Genomic DNA, 16,318 nt, shown 5'->3' on the forward strand with positions numbered 1-16,318 from the left:
GAACACTGCAGAGCACCAGGGAAGGACAGTAGGTGCTGGAGGCCACATAGAGGGGCCAGCTCCATGCCATGGACACGGCCCTCTCAGTACGCCCCGGCTCTTCTGAGCCGGAGCCTCACCAGCAACTAATGAGGTCACTGCGATCTAGTATCTCAAAATAGGGAGGCGTCCATTTGCTGGACCCACAGAAGTCAATGACCCCATTTTCCTGCTGGGAAAGCTGACTCCTGGGGCACCAAAAGGATCACCGGCTCCCGTCAGAAGAAGCTATGAGGCTGGTAGCACTGGTTCTCCCGGGCGAAGGGAGACCACGGCCTCCTTCGCGGGCGGCTCGGCGGGCCTGCACACTCACCTGCAGGCTGAGGGCCCGGGAGGAGAAGGCGGGGATGCAGCAGGCCAGGGTGGGGCACCAGAACGGAGCCTTGCTCTTCTTGTCCTCGTCTGGACACAGCCAGCCCGGCTGGTTCTCCTCCCCTACGGCAAGAGGAGGAAGGAGGTGAGGCTGGCCAGCGTCCGAGCGCCAACTGGACACTGAGTGTCCCCCGAGCCGAGGGAGCCACCGCAGGGCAAGAGGCCTGGCCTGCGCGGTGGCCTGGACTGGCCCAGGAAGCTGCTCCCCCAGCCCCATTCCTGCCCACCCACAACGAGAGCCAGCCTCAGACCACAGGTGTGGCCGTGGGGCCAGTCAGAGAGGAGGGAAGCCCAAGGCTGGAGTCCAGTGTGACCTCCCTCTACCTGAGCAGCCTTGGGCAAACCACCCCAACTCTTGGCGCCCCAATTTCTTCACCTGGAGGACCAGATGAAATAAGAGATGCAAAGGGGTTTCAAAAAAACGTTAAAACGCCGAATGGAACACATATAGCTTGATGGTACTTTTATCTGATGATGACGTTGACAGTGACGAGGAACAATCTCTCTCCTGCTTCTTTGGAGGCTGCCCTGAAACCCAGGAAGGCATCTGGGCTCCACCTGGGCATCAGAGCCCCAGGGGACCTCTGAGACAGTCGAGAAACCCAGGCCCGAGCTCAACCACAAACTCAAGTTTGGAGACTGCAGTTCCAAAGAGCATCTGCTAAGCCATGTTCTCCTAGATCTTCCTGCAGCAGCTCTTTCGCAGGTCAGGGCCCTGCCCAGTGCCACCTCCTCTGGGAAGTCTTCCCTGACCACCCTGGCTACAGCAGTCTCCTTCCCAAAGGAATCACTCCAGAGGGCCCGCCTTATTTTCCCCACGGCATTCATTACCATCTAAGACCATCTTGCCCGTTTCTTGCTTGCAGTCTGTCTCCCACCTCTAGAACCAAGTTCAAAGCAGCAGAGTCTGAACTAGCTCATTCATCCCCATCTCCCTGGCACCCAGCACACTGCCTGGCTCGGGGTGAGTGCTCAGTAAACACTGGTTGAAAGAATGAAGGAAAGAAATGAGTGAGCAAGTAATCTACCATCTGTCCCAAAGAATTCCGCCTAGGTGCCCTTCCTTCTTTAGGCACCACATGAAATTTACTTCCCAGAATCCCCACAGCAAGGCGCAAGGGCACTGAAGACGCTGCCTTCCACGTGCCCAGGGGCCAGGCACTGCACCGAGAGCTCCAGGTCCACTACCTGGCTTCAGCTGCACAATGACTAAGCACAGTCGGAATAATTACTTCCACTTTACAGATGATGAACCTGACACTCAGAGATTCAGCAACTTGACTCGTCCCCTCCATGGCTCATGGCAGAGCCCAGATTTGGACATGGGTCTGACTCCAAAGCCAAATTCTTGGCTCTAAACCGGGCAGCCTTCCAGATGTGCCCTTATCGATGCCACTGTCACCAGCGCCCGTGAGCACAATCACGGCGACCCAAGGGCCAGAGCCCCTGGACAGGGGCCACCAGGTGAGTGGGGACCTTCCTGCAGGGACCTCAAGCCGAGGGCACCCAGAGCGTGGCAGATGGGAGGAGAGGCCATCGACTCAACTGTTGGGACCCCAGGACCCCAGGCTGCCCACTCCCCCCTGTGGCCCCTCGCAGCCCAAGAGGAAGCAGGAACCCAGGCCCACCCTGACCCTGCCTGAGGAAGGGTCAGCTTGGCCCACCAAGGCCCATCGGCCACACGGGTCCTCCTGACCCGTCTTGCAGTGCTGATTCCTGGCCTTGACCTTAGGCCTCCCCACAGAGGCCACAGTCACCCGGGGAAGCTCATAATGGACCACATCACTCCCTGGCTTAAAAGCGTCGAGTCCCAGCCCACTCACAAGAAAACCCAAACTACTCCCCATCCTGACCTCCGCGGCCTCAGGCCCTGGGAGGCGCTCTCTGCCCGGAGCTGTTCCCTCCACTCTCTCCAGGGCTTGCTCTCTCCTCTGAGCTGTAGGTAGACGCCCGCCTTCTTAGAATCTGCCTGCCCATCTCCTACCCCTCCCGCGCTTCCATCACTTTCTATCTCCGCCCCTGCTGGGGGCGGCACATCCCTGACCACAGAATGCAGCTGGCTTCTCTCCTTCTGCTTTGTGCACATGTGCACGTGTCATGCAAGGGCGTTCACACATGTGTGCCTTCATTCTGTGTACATGTGTGTGCACACACACTCCCAAACTGTGCCAGGGTTCTGTGGAGGGAGAAACCTCCCACGCTATTTCCTTCTATGCCAAACCCCATCCCTGACAGTGCTGGACACACAACAGGCACCAGTACATATTCTTTTAATTTACTGCTTTTATTAGAGAAGGTGTGGGCTTATAGACCAATCAGCATACAATACAGGATTCACTTATACTACCCTATTACTAACACTTTGCACCAGTAAGGTACATTTGGTAAAATCGATGAAAGTGCATTTTTATAATTGTACTATTAACTATATAATGCATGGACTAACTTAGGGTTCACTGTGTTGTGCAGTTCTATGGATCTTTAATTTTATTTTTATTCTAGTAAGATATACAACCTAAAATTTCCTAATTTTAACTGAATTATGTTCACAATGTTGCACCCCTACCACCCCCATCCATTACCAAAACTTTTCCATCGTCCCGAAAGAGCCTCTGTACATGTTAAGCCTTAACTCCCTACTCCCTACCCTTAGTCCATCCCGTGGTAACCTATATTCTAAATTCTGACTCTATGCATTTTCTTGGTCAAGTTATTTCATATCGGTGAAATCATACAATATTTGTCCTTTTGTGCCTGGCATATTTCATTCAACATGATGTCTTCAAGGTTCATCCACGCTGCCAGATGTTATCAAAACTTCACTCCTTCTTACTATTGAATAATATGCCATTGTGTGTATCTGCCACATTTTGTTTATACATTCATTGGTTGACGGGCACTTTGGTTGCTTCCACCTTTTGGCTATTATGAATAATGCCACTATAAGCATCAGTGTGCAGTACCTGTTCACATCCCTGCTTTCAGCTCTTTGGGGTACATACCTAGAAGTGGAGTTGCAGGATCATAAGGCAATTCTTTACTTAACTTTCTGAGGAACTACCAAACTGTCTTCCCTGGCAGCTGCACCATTTTACACTCCCACTAGTCATATGAGAGCCTTCTTTCTCCACATCCTCTTCAGTATTTGTAATTTTCCATTTTTTAAGAGTAGCCATTCTTGTGGGTATGAAATGGTATCTCTTTGTGGTTTTGATTTGCATTTACCTAATGGCTAAAGCATCTTTCATGTGGTTTTTGGCCATTTGTGTATCTTCTTTGAAGAAATCTCTATTCAAGTTGTCCTATTTTAATTGGGTTGTCTTTTTGTTGTTGAAGTGATGGATTTCTTTATATATTCTGGATATTAAACTCTTATTGGGACATGTGGTTTCCAAATATTTTCTGTCATTATGTAGGCTATCCATTTTACTTTCATGACAAAGTTCTTTGAGACACAAAAGCTTTTAATTTTGATGAGGTTTCACTTATCTATTTTTTCTTTTGTTGCTAGTGATTGAAAAGTCAAAGAAACCAGTGCTTAACAAGGTCCCAAAGATGCTTCCCTACATTTTCTTCTAGGAGTTTGATAGTTCTGGCTCTTATATTTAGGTCTTTGATCCATTCTGAGTTGATATTTGTACACGGTATGAGGTAGGGGTCCACCTTCATTCCTTTGCAAATGGAGATCCAGTTTTCCTAGGACCATTTGTTGAAGAGACTGTTCTTTCCCAATTGAGTGGTCTTTGTCCCTTGTCAAAAATCAGCTGGATATAGGAGGGGCAAGATGGCAGCAGCGTAAGGAGCTCCGAGAGTCAGCTCATCCTACCATGCAATTAGTAATCACCCAGAGATATCCAAATCACCTGTTCGGGGAGGGGGGCCCAGAGGCCAGAAGAGCAACCTGCAACACCCTTGGAAGACCGGAAGGAGGAAATTGCTCATCTGCAGTGAAGACTCCACGTGGCAGAGGAGGTGTCTACCCCCCGCTGGTGGCACAAGACCTTGGGAGCTATTCCCTGGCGGGAGCTGGAAGCCCCATTTCCCAAAAATGGGGGAGGAAGAAATGGTTGGGCACCGGCTTCAGCTACAGATTAGTAAATTCGGCTGGAGGCCCAGGCCTAAGAACAGCTAACGTCTGAGCCTGTCCAAGGCAGAATGAAGCCGGTAGCCTCCACTTTAACTCCACGTCCTGCAGGAGGGGAAGCTGAGCTGACTGAAAACCACAGTGCGGGAGGGACCGGCTTCTTCCCACCAGGTGGGATTGCTGCCCTGGCCTGGGCTCCAGCCCCGCCTCCGGCAGGGAGGAAGCTGGGACCCTGCACCAGCCTCTCCAGTCACGTGTGGACACTTTCCGCCCACAATGACTAGACTGCAGGGCCCCCATGTGGCTCCATCCCCGCCTCCAATAGGACAGGAGAGGCAGTGCTCCCGCAGCCTCTCCAGGCGACTGTAGCTGCTTTTGGCCCACACGGAATAAACTGCTGGACACATCTGTGGCTCCATTCCTGCCCCTGGCAGGGGAGGACAGAGGCCAGGGCTTGACAGCGTATCTGGGCGACGGCATCAGTTTTGATCCGCCCAGCTTAGTTTGCTGCCCACACCTGTGGCTCCACCCCGCCCAAGGCAGGGAAGGACAGGGCACGGAGCTTCATCAGTCTCTCTGGGCAACTACAGACAGTCTTGGCCTGCACAGTTTGAATTACTGCACCCTACCCCTGGCAGGGGAGAAAGGTGGGAGACGCGTCATCGGTTCCCGCGGCAATGTGGGCCGCTTCAGCCTCCACCGCTTACAGCACCAACTGCATCCTCGGCTCCTACTCTGCAACCAGCAAGGGAAAAAGGGCAAAAAACAGATGAAAAACAGCTAAAAAAATCATACTGCTAAACATGAGCCACTATAAAGATCCGAATTAAGATGAACCAAGTATCAAAGAGGGACTGTAGCACAAGCCAAGCTAACCGACAGCCCTAGACTAAAGAGAGAAACTGAGCCCAGAATAAATACATCTAGTAAATCAGATGCTGAGATACCAACAAAAAATTACAATCCATACCAAGAAATAGGACGATATGGCCCAGTCAAAGGTCAAACTAAGCCTCCAGATGACATAAAGGAGTTGAGACAACTAATCATAGATGTTCAAACAGATCTCCTTAATAAATTCAATGAGACAGCTAAAGAGATTAAGGATATTAAGAAGACACTGGGGGGGGGTGCAGATGTGGCTCAAATGATTGCGTGCCTGCTTCTCATATGGAAGGTCCCAGGGCTTGGTTCCCAGTGCCTCCCAAAAAAAACCCCCAGAAACAAACAATAAGCAAAACAAATGAATAAACCAACTCAGGGAAGCTGATGTGGCTCAGTGGTTGAGCACTGGCTTCCCACATACAAGGTGCCGGTTTCAATCCCCAGCCCCCAGAACCTCAAAAAAAAAAAAAAAAAAAAGAAGACACTGGGTGACTACAAAAAAGAATTTGAAAGCATACATAGAAAAATAGCACATCTTATGGGAATGAATGGCACAATAAATAAAAAATACACTGGAGGCATATAACAGCAGATTTGAAGAGGCAGAAGAAAGATCAGTGAGCTTGAAGACATGGCCTCCAAAAAAAGAACACAGAACAGACGAAGAAAAGAATGGGAAAAAATGAACAGGGTCTCAGGAAACTCAATGATGGCAAGAGACATGCAAACAGACGTGTCACGGGTGTCCCAGAGGAAAAAAAGAGGGAAAAGGGACAGGAGGAATATTTGAGGAAATAATAGCAGAACATTTCCCAACTCTACAAAGGCCATAGATGTCCATGTCCAAGAAGCACAACATACTCCCACCCAAATAAATCTAAATAGACTTACTCTGAGACGCAGCTAATCAGAATATCAAATGCCAAAGATAAAGAGAATCCTGAGAGCAGCAAGAGAAAAGCGATTCATCACATACAAAGGATGCTCAATAAGATTAAATGTTGACCCAAAGATGTACTTACCAAATCCAATGGATATGTCATGATGATGGGAACGAGTGTTGTTGGGGGGGGGGGAGAGGGGGGGTGGGGGGGGGTGGGGTTGAATGGGACCTCACATATATATTTTTAATGTAATATTATTACAAAGTCAATAAAAAATAAAAAAATTTAAAAAAAAAAAAAAAAAAAGATTAAATGTTGATTTCTCATCAGAAATCATGGAGGCAAGAAGGCAGTGGTATGACATTTTTAAGATACTGCAAGAGAAAAACTTGCCAGTCAAGAATCTTATATCTGGCAAGACTGTCTTTCAAAAATGAGGGCGAGTTTGCAATATTCACAGATAAACAGTAACTGAGAGAGTTTGAAACAAAGAGATCAGCTTTTCAGGAAATACAAAAGGGAATGCTATAGCCTGAAAAGAAAAGACAGGAGAGAGAGGCTTGGAAGAGAGTCTAAAAATGAAGATTATATAAATAAAAGTAACTGAAATTGTAAAAACAGTGGTGAAAATAAGATATGACAGATAAAACCCAAAGGTCAAAATGGGTGAAGTAAGAACTGCTTTAATAGTAATACCATAGAAGGTTAGTGGACTAAACTCCCCAATCAAAAGAAACAGATTGGAGGAATGGATAAGAACATACGAGCCATCTATATGCTGTCTACAACAGACTCATCTCAGACCCAAGGATACAAATAGATGGAAAGTGGAAGCTGGAAAGACATTTCACACATGCAGTAACAAAAACGAATTGGTGCTGGGGTTGGTGTATACTCAGGAGACCTGAATCTCTGGACTGTCCATGTAACAGCCAGGCCCTGACCCTCAGCAGACTAGCAACTCCTACTCTCTGCTTTATTGGACTTACCCCAGCCAGCTAACAGGGAGGTGAAGAAGGTCAACCACCACACCAGGGAGCCAAGAGTGCCTACAACTGCAAGCAGGAGAATTGCATGCATCATCCATGTGGAATCTAAGCCCCCTCTCAATATAGAGGTGGAGAGGACATCACCACCCCAGGGTCCATAGGATGGAGGAATAGAGAGTATGGATTAGAGTAGAGTAGACTTATGATATTCTGCTATGGAACTATTATGATTAGTAACAGAAGAAATTGTAGCAGTGATGTGGAGAAAGTGGCCACAGTAGCTGCTGAGGATAGGGAGAGGGAAGAAGAGATATGATCTGGGGGCATTTTCAGGACTTGGAGTTGTCCTGAGTGGTACTGCAGGGACAGGTGCCAGACATTGTACGTCCTGCCATGGCCCACTGGGTCGACTGGGGGAGAGTGTAAACCACAATGTAAAGCATTATCCATGTGGTGCAGCAGAGCTCCAAAATGTATTCACCAAATGCAATGAATGTGCTATGATGATGAAAGAGGTTGTTGATGTGGGAGGAGTGAGGTGAGGGGGGTGGGGGGTATATGGAAACCTCATATAATTTTTGAATGTAACATTTTTTTAAAAATAAAGAGAGAAAAAAAGAAAAACAAACGAACAAACAAAAAAGCTGGAGTAGCTATCCTTATATGAGATGATATAAATTTTAAAAGTAAAGCTATTATTAGAGACAAGGAAGGATTTCATATATTAATAAAAGGGTCAATTCACCAGAAGGAAATAACAATCATGAATATATATGTACCTAACCAGGATACACCAAATCACATGAGGCAAACACTGGCAAAGCTGAAGGGAGAATATAGATGTCTCTACAATAATAATTGGAGACTTCAATACACTACTCCCATCACTGGATAGAACATCTGGGCAGAGGATCAATAAGAAAACAGAGTTTAAATAATATGAAAAATGAACTAAACCTAATAGACATACATAGAATATTGCACTCCAAAACAGCAGGATATACATTCTTTTCAAGTGTTCATGGTTCTTTCTCTAGATAGGCCATATGTTGGATAACAAAACAGATCTCAATAAATTTAAAAGGATCAAAATTATACAAAGCACATTATCTGATCATAAGGGAAGAAAGCTGGAAAACAACAACAGGAAGAAAAAAAGGGAAAATCCACAAATACATGGAGATTAAACAGCACACTCTTCAATAATCAGTGGGTTGAGCAAGAAATTGCAAGAGAAATCAATAAATATCTCAAAATGAATGAAAACAAGAACACAACATATCAGACCCTATCGGATGCAGTGAAGGCAATTCTGAAAGTGAAATTTATAGTCCTCAATGCTTACATTAAAAAAGAAGAAAGAGGAAGTGGACTTGGCCCAGTAGTTAGGGCGTCCGTCTACCACATGGGAGGTCCGTGGTTCAAACCCCGGGCCTCCCTGACCCGTGTGGAGCTAGCCCACGCGCAGTGCTGATGCGCGCAAGGAGTGCCATGCCACGCAGGGGTGTCCCCCGCATAGGGGAGCCCCACGCGCAAGGAGTGCGCCCCGTAAGGAGAGCCGCCCAGTGCAAAAGAAAGTGCAGCCCGCCCAGGAATGGCGCCGCACACACGGAGGGCTGACACAACAAGATGACACAACAAAAAGAAACACAGATTCCCGTGCCGCTGACAACAACAGGAGTGGACAAAAAGAAGAACACGCAGAAAATGGACACAGAGAACAGAAAACTGGGGTGAGAGGAAGGGGGGAAGGGGAGAGAAATAAATAAATCTTTAAAAAAAAGAAGAAGAAGAAAGAGCTCAATCAACGACCTAACTACACAGCTGGAGGAACAAGAAAAAGAACAACAAACTCATCCCAAAACAAGTAGAAGGAATGAAATAACAAAGATTGGAGCAGAAATAAATAAAGTTGAGAACAACAACAGCAGAGGATTACCAAAACCAAAAGTTGGTTCTTTAAGTAGATTAACAAAATTGAGAAACATTTAGCTAGACTAAAAAAAGAAAAAAAGGAGAGAAGATGCAAATGAATAAAATCAGAAATGAAAACAGGGACAGTACCACTGACCCCACAGAAATAAAAGAGAATATAAGAGGATATTATGATCCTGTATGCAACAAACTAGACAATGCTGATGAAATGAAAAAATTCCTAGAAACATACAAACAACCTACCCTGGAAAAAAAAAGAAGACCTTAACCAACCAATGGCAAGTAAAGAGATTGAAACATTCACCAAGCAACTCCCCAGAATGAAAAGCCCAGGACCAGATGGCTTCATAGGTGAATTCTTCAAGCATTCAAAGATTAAATACCAATCTTACTCAAACTCTTCCAAAAAATTGAACAGGAAGGAACACTACCAAACTCATACTGTGAAGAAAATATCACCCTAATACCAAAGTCAGATAAAGAAACTATGAAAAAAGAAAATTACAAACTCATTTCCCTAATGAATACAGATACAAAAATCCTTGGCAAAATACTTGCTAATCGAATCCAACAACACTTTAAAAGAACTATTCATCGTGATCAAGTGGGTTTTATACAACGCATGTAAGGGTGGTTCAAAACAAGAAAATCAATCGCCTTAATACACCACATTAATAAATTAAAGAAGAAAAACCACAAGATCATCTCGATTGATGCAGAAAAGTCATTGGACAAGACACAGCATCTTTTCTTGATTAAAAAATTCTCCAAAAGATAAGAATTGAAAGAAACTTTCTCAACAAGATGAAGGGCATATCTGAAAAACCCATAGCTAACATTGTACTCAGTGGGGAAAGACCAAAAGTTTTCCTGTTGAGACTGGGAGCAAGACAGGGTTGCCCACTGTCCCCACCGTTCAGGGCAGTGCTAGCAGTTCTAGCTAGAGCAAAATGGCAAGAAAAAGAAACAAAAGGCACCCAAATTGGAAAGGAAGAAGTAAAACTTTTGCTATTCTCAGATGACATTATCCTCTACCTAGAAAGTCCTGAAAAATCTACAACAAAGCTATTGAGCTAATAAATGAGTTCAGCAAAGTGGCAGAATACAAGATTAATATGCAAAAACCACTAGTATTTCTACACACTAGTAATGATCAATCTGAGGAGGAAATCAGGGGAAAATTCCATTTATAATAATGACTAAAATGATCAAATATTTAGGAATAAACTTAACCAAGGATGTAAAGCACTTATATTTAGAAAACTGCAAGGCTTTGCTAAAAGAAATGACAGAAGACCTAAATAAATGGAAGAACACTCTGTGTTCATGGATTGGAAGATTAAATATTGTTAAAATGTCAATTCTACCCAAATTGATATACAGATTCGATACAATCCTGATAAAAATTCCAACAGACTTTTTTAAAGAAATGGAAAACCCGATTATCAAATTTATATGGAAGGGTAAGGGGCCCCAAATAGCCAGAAACATAAAAAATGGAAGAACAAAGTTGGAGTACACTCGCTTATAGACTTTAAGTCATAGTACCTAGCTATAGCAGTAAAAACAGCATGGCACTGGCATAGTGATAGACATATAGACCAATGGAACGGAACTGGTGGTTCAGAAACAGACCCTCACATCTATGGTCAAGTGATTTTTGACAAGGCTGTCAAGTCCACCCAGCTGGAGCAGAAAAGTTTATTTAACCAGTGGTACTGGTAGAACTGGATGTCCATAGCAAAAAAAAAAAAAAGAGAGAACCCCTATCTCACACCTTAAACAAAAATTAACTCAAAATACATCAAAGACCTAAACATAAAAGTTAGAATCATGAAACTCCTAGAAGAAAATGTAAGGAAGCATCTTCAAGATCTGGTGGTAAGTGGTGGTTTCTTATACTTTACACTGAAAACATAAGAAACAAAAGAAAAAATGGATATATGGGATCTCCTCAAACTTAAAACACTGTTGTGATTCAAAGGACTGCATCAAGAAGGCAAAAAGGCAGCCCACTCAATGGGAGAAAATATTTGGAATCCACATATCCGATAAAGGTTGGACTTCCATGCTATATAAAGAGATCATACAATTCAACAGTAAAAGATCAAACAATCCAATTTTTAAAATGGCAAAAGACTTACACATTTCTCCAAAGAATAAATACAAATGGCAAAGAAGCACATGACAATGTTCAATATCACCAGCCATCAGGGAAATGCAAATCACAACTATAAGGAAATACCATCTCACACCTCAGAACGGCTATTTGAAAAGAAAAAACAGAAAACAAGTTCAGGAGAGGATGTGGAGGAAAAGGAACATTCCTTCACTCTTGGTGAGAATGTAGAATGGCGCAGCCTCTGTGGAAGATAGTTTGGAGGTTCCTCGGGAAGAGAAACATAGAATTGCTGTATGATCAGCAATCTCTGCTGGGAATATATCCAGAAGAATTGAAAACAGTGACGCAAACAGACATTTGTACATCGATGTTCACAGTGGCATTATTCACAATTGCCAAAAGATGGAAACAACCCAAGTGTCCGTCAACTGATGAATGAACAAAATACACACACACACACACACACACACACACATGGTGGAATACTATGCTGCTCTACAAAGAAATGAAATTGGGACACATATAATAACATGGATGAATCTTGAGGACATGAAGTGAAATAAGCTAGACACAAAAGGACAAATACTGTATGGTCTCATTAATATGAACTAAATATGAAGAACAAACACATGGAATTAAAACCTAGAGTATAGGTTACTAGGAGCTAGGAGGAGGGCTGAAGAGGTACTGACACTTAATGTATGAAGAATTTTTAATATTATCTTGACTGTAAAAGTGTGGAAATGGGTAGAGTTGATGGTAACACATTATAGTGAGCATAACTAACACAATAAAAGGGATTGTGGCTGAAAGGATGTTTAGGATGTAAATGCTAATTGAAAGAAAGCTAGAGAATAATCAAGGGACTGTATAACATGTGAACCTGGAGGTGGATCAGGATTATGGTTAATAGAACACAAGAATGTTCATCTATGAACTAGAACAAATGTACATCACTGTTACAAGGTGGTTAGAATATGGTGAGGCATGGGGAAATGCAATTGTAACTTGTGATTACAGTTAACAGCAATACTGTAATATTCTTGCATCAATATCAAAGAAGGTCTGTATCAAAGCTAAGGGCCAATAATAGGGGGACATGGGACTTTTTTCTTCTGGACTAAGGAAAACGTTCAAAAATTTACTTAGGTGATAACTGCACAACTCTAATGAAAGTGAGAGCCTCTGAGTGTACACTTTGGAAAGACAGTACAAGGTATGGAACTGTGTAACACAGTGAACAATGTGGTGGAAAATGGATTGTGGTTAACAGTACAAATATAAGAGAGTTCTCTCATGAACTATAACAAATGTACAGTACTAATACATAGTGTTACCAATAGGGGATGTATGATAAAAATATACCAAATGCAAGCTATGGACCACAGTTAGTGGTAATAGTCTGATGATGCTCCTTCATAATCTGTAGCAATGGTTCCACAACTATGTAAGGTGGTGGCGGGGTGATGTATTAGAATTCTGAACACTATGCATGATTGTTTTATAAGCTCACAACTTCTCTAATAAAAATATATATATTTAAAAATCAGTTGGCTATGAATGTGAGGGTTGATTCCTGAGCTCTCAATTCAATTTCGTTGGTCTACATGTCTGTCCTTGTGCTAGTACCATGCTGTTTTGATTACTGTGACTTTGTAGCAAGTTTCGAGATTGGGAAGTGTGAGTCCTCCAACTTAGTCCTTCTTTTTCAAGACAGCTTTGGCTATTTAAGGCCCTTTACACTTCCATATAAATTTCATTATTGGCTTTTACATTTCTCCAAAGGTTGCTGGAATTTTTATTGGGGTTGCATTGAATCTGTAAATTTCTTTGAGTAGAAATTACATCTTAACAATATTTTGTCTTCCAGTCCATGAACATGGAATATCCTTCCATTTATTTGGGTCTTTTTAAAAATTTCTTTCAGTGAAGTTTTGTAATTTTCTGTGCATAAGTCCTTTACATTCTTGTTGAGATTTATTCCTAGATACTTTATCTTTTAGTTGCTATTGTAAATGGAATTTTTTTCTTGATTTATTTTCTGATTGTTCATTACTAGTGTGTAGAAACACTACTGATTTTTGGATGTTGATCTTGAACTCCACAACTCTGAGGAATTCATTTATTAGATCTAGGAGCTTTGTTGTATATTTTTCAGGATTTCCTATATATAGGATCATATCATCTGCAAATAAGGAAAGCTTTATTTCTTCCTTTACAACTTAGATGCCTTTCTTTCTTTTCCTTACCTAATTGCTGTGGCTAGAACTTCCAGTACCAAGTGGTAAGAATGCGCATCCTTGTTTTGTTCCTTATCTTAGAGGGAAAGCTTTTAGTCTTTCACCATTACTTATAGGGTCAGCTATGGGTTTTTCACAATGCCCTTTATCATGCTATGGAAGTTTCCTTCTATTTTCAGTTTTCTAAGTGTTTTTGTCAATGAGCACTGGATTTTGCCAAATGCCTTTTTTGTATCAAATGAGATGATCACATGTTTTTTTTTCCCTTCATTCCATTAATGCATAATTGAGATAAATCCCACTTGATCATAGTCCATAATTCTTTTGATATGCTGTTGGACTCAGTTTGGTAGTATTTTGTTGAAGATGTTGCCATCTATATTCATAAGATATATCAGTCTCTAATTTTCTTTTCTTGTGGTATTTTTATCTGGCTTTGGTATGATATAAGTCTCATATGATGAATTAGGGAATATATCCTACTCTTCAATTTTTTGGAAGAGTTTGAGCATGGTCAGTGTTAGTTTTCTTGGAATATTTGGCAAAATTCCCCTGTAATGCCATTTATCTGGTCCTGGGCTTTTCTTAGTTAGGAAGTTTTTGATTACCAATCTAATCTCTTTATTAGGTATTGGTTTGTTGGGATCTTCTATTTCTTCTTGAGTCAGTATAGGTAGTTGTGTGTTTCTAGGAATTTGTCCATTTCATCTAGGTTATCTAATTTTTTGGCATACCATTTGTTCATAGTATCCTCTTACAATCCTTTCTATTTCAGTGGGGTTGGTAGCAATGCCCCCCTTTTCATTTCTGATTTTAGTCATTTGTGTCCTCTGCCTTTTTAAATTTATCAGTCTAGCTAAGGTTTGCCAATATTCTTGATCTTTTCAAAGAACCAATTTTTGATATTTTTTATTCTATGTTTATTATTATTATTAATCTGTTTCATTTATCTCCACTTCTTTTTAAAGATTTATTTTATTTCTCTCCTCTTCTCCCTCCCCCCTCCTGCCCCCTCCCCCCCATTGTCTGCTCTCTGCATTCATTCACTTGCTGTGTGTTCTTCTGTGTCTGCTTGCAGCCTCACTGGCACCAGTTTCCTCTGCGTCTCTTTTTTGTTGCATCATCTTGCTGCGTCAGCTCTCCGTGTGTGCAGTGCCACTCCTGGGGGGGCTGCACTTTTTTCACACGGGGCAGCTCTCCTTACAGGGCGCACTCCTTGTGTGTGGGGCACCCCCATGTGGGGGACACCCCTGCATGGCATGGCACTCCTTGCGCACAGCAGCTCTGTGCATGGGCCAGTTCACCACATGGGTCAGGAGGCCCTGGGGATCGAACCCTGGACCCTCCATATGGTAGGCAGAGGCTCTATCAGTTGAGCCACGTCTGCTTCCCTATCTCCACTCTAATCTGTTATTTCTTTCCTTCTTCTCACTTTGGGTTTAGTTTGCTCTTCTTTTTCTAGTTTTTTCAGTTTTGAGGTTAGATCTCTGATTTGAAATATTTCTTCTTCTTTCATGTAAGTATCAAGAGCTATAAATTTCCCCCTCAGCACTGCCTTTACTGCATCCCATAGTTTTGGTATATTGTTTTTTCATTTTCATTTGCCTCAAGATATTTCCTAATTTGCCTTGTGATTTCCTCTTTAACCCATTTTTTTTTGTTTAAAACTACATTTTCAATTTCCATGTATTTGTGAATTTTTCATGTCTCCCTCTGTTATTGATTTCTAGTCTCATTCCATTGTGGTCAAAGAAGATACACTGTATGATTTCAGTATTTTCAGATTTATTGGGACTAATTTTCTGATCTAAGATACAGTCTGTCCTGGAGAATGATTCATGTTCCCTTCAAAAGAATGTGTATTCTGTTGTTGTTGGGTGGAGTGTTATATATACGTCTTCTATTAGATCTATTTGGTTTACAGTATCATTCAAATCTTGTATTTGCTTACTGATCTTCTGACTACATGTTCTATCCATTATTGAAAGTGGTGTATTAAAGTCTCCTACTATTCATGTAGAACTGTCATTTCTCCTTTCAAGTCTGTCAATATTTGCTTCACATATTTTAGAGCTCTGCTATTGATGCATATATATTTATAACTATTATGGCTTCTTGTTGAATTGATTCTTTTATTAATTTTTTTTAGTTTTTAACCCCTGTAAGATGTTATGCATGTTTGCTTTGTGAGTTCACAACTTTTACTATACACTTAATTGTTTATGTATGTTCATATATAAATGATATAAAGATAATAATAATCAGATTGGTTAGGGGAAAAATACTTTGTTTAGTAGTAATTTTTTGACAATGCTCTTTTATCATTAGTTAAAAAGGTTTAAAAAACAATGCAAGTTATTGGTAGTAGGGTGAGATGTTATATATGTTTGTTTGATGTTATATGTTTGTTTTGTAAGTTCACAGCTATTATATATTTATTGTTTATGTACGAGTGATATATTTCAATTTTTAAAAGTTAAAAAAAGTCACTTGAGGGGAGCAGTTGTACCTTGGTGTGTGAGGGCCTGCTTCCATGTGTGAGGCCCCAGATTCAATCCCTTGTACCTCCTAAATTAAAAAAAAACTTTTTAATTGATCCTTTTATCAGTATGTAATGATCTTCTTTGTCCTCATAACAGTTTATGATTAACAGTCTATTTCATCCAATATTAGTATAGGTATTCCAGCTCTCTTTTGGTTACTACTTGCATGGTATATTTTTTCCATCCTTTCACTTAAAACCTACTTATGTCTTTGAATTTAAGGAG

General features: G+C 42.1%; 1 protein-coding gene across 9 annotated transcripts in view; it reads right to left on the bottom strand.

Annotated features, from left to right (window-relative positions):
- The window catches only part of ARHGEF10L (Rho guanine nucleotide exchange factor 10 like), a 169,667-nt gene that overhangs the window by 38,999 nt on the left and 114,350 nt on the right, over positions 1-16,318 (bottom strand). For all 9 annotated transcript variants that reach the window (XM_058304283.2, XM_058304282.2, XM_058304285.2 and 6 more), the window contains one exon: positions 353-474. In XM_058304283.2, the coding sequence (XP_058160266.1) occupies positions 353-474 (122 nt within the window). The remainder of the gene's footprint in view (positions 1-352; positions 475-16,318) is intronic.

This window comes from Dasypus novemcinctus, chromosome 9, assembly GCF_030445035.2.
Source record: "Dasypus novemcinctus isolate mDasNov1 chromosome 9, mDasNov1.1.hap2, whole genome shotgun sequence".
Classification (NCBI taxonomy): domain Eukaryota; kingdom Metazoa; phylum Chordata; class Mammalia; order Cingulata; family Dasypodidae; genus Dasypus; species Dasypus novemcinctus.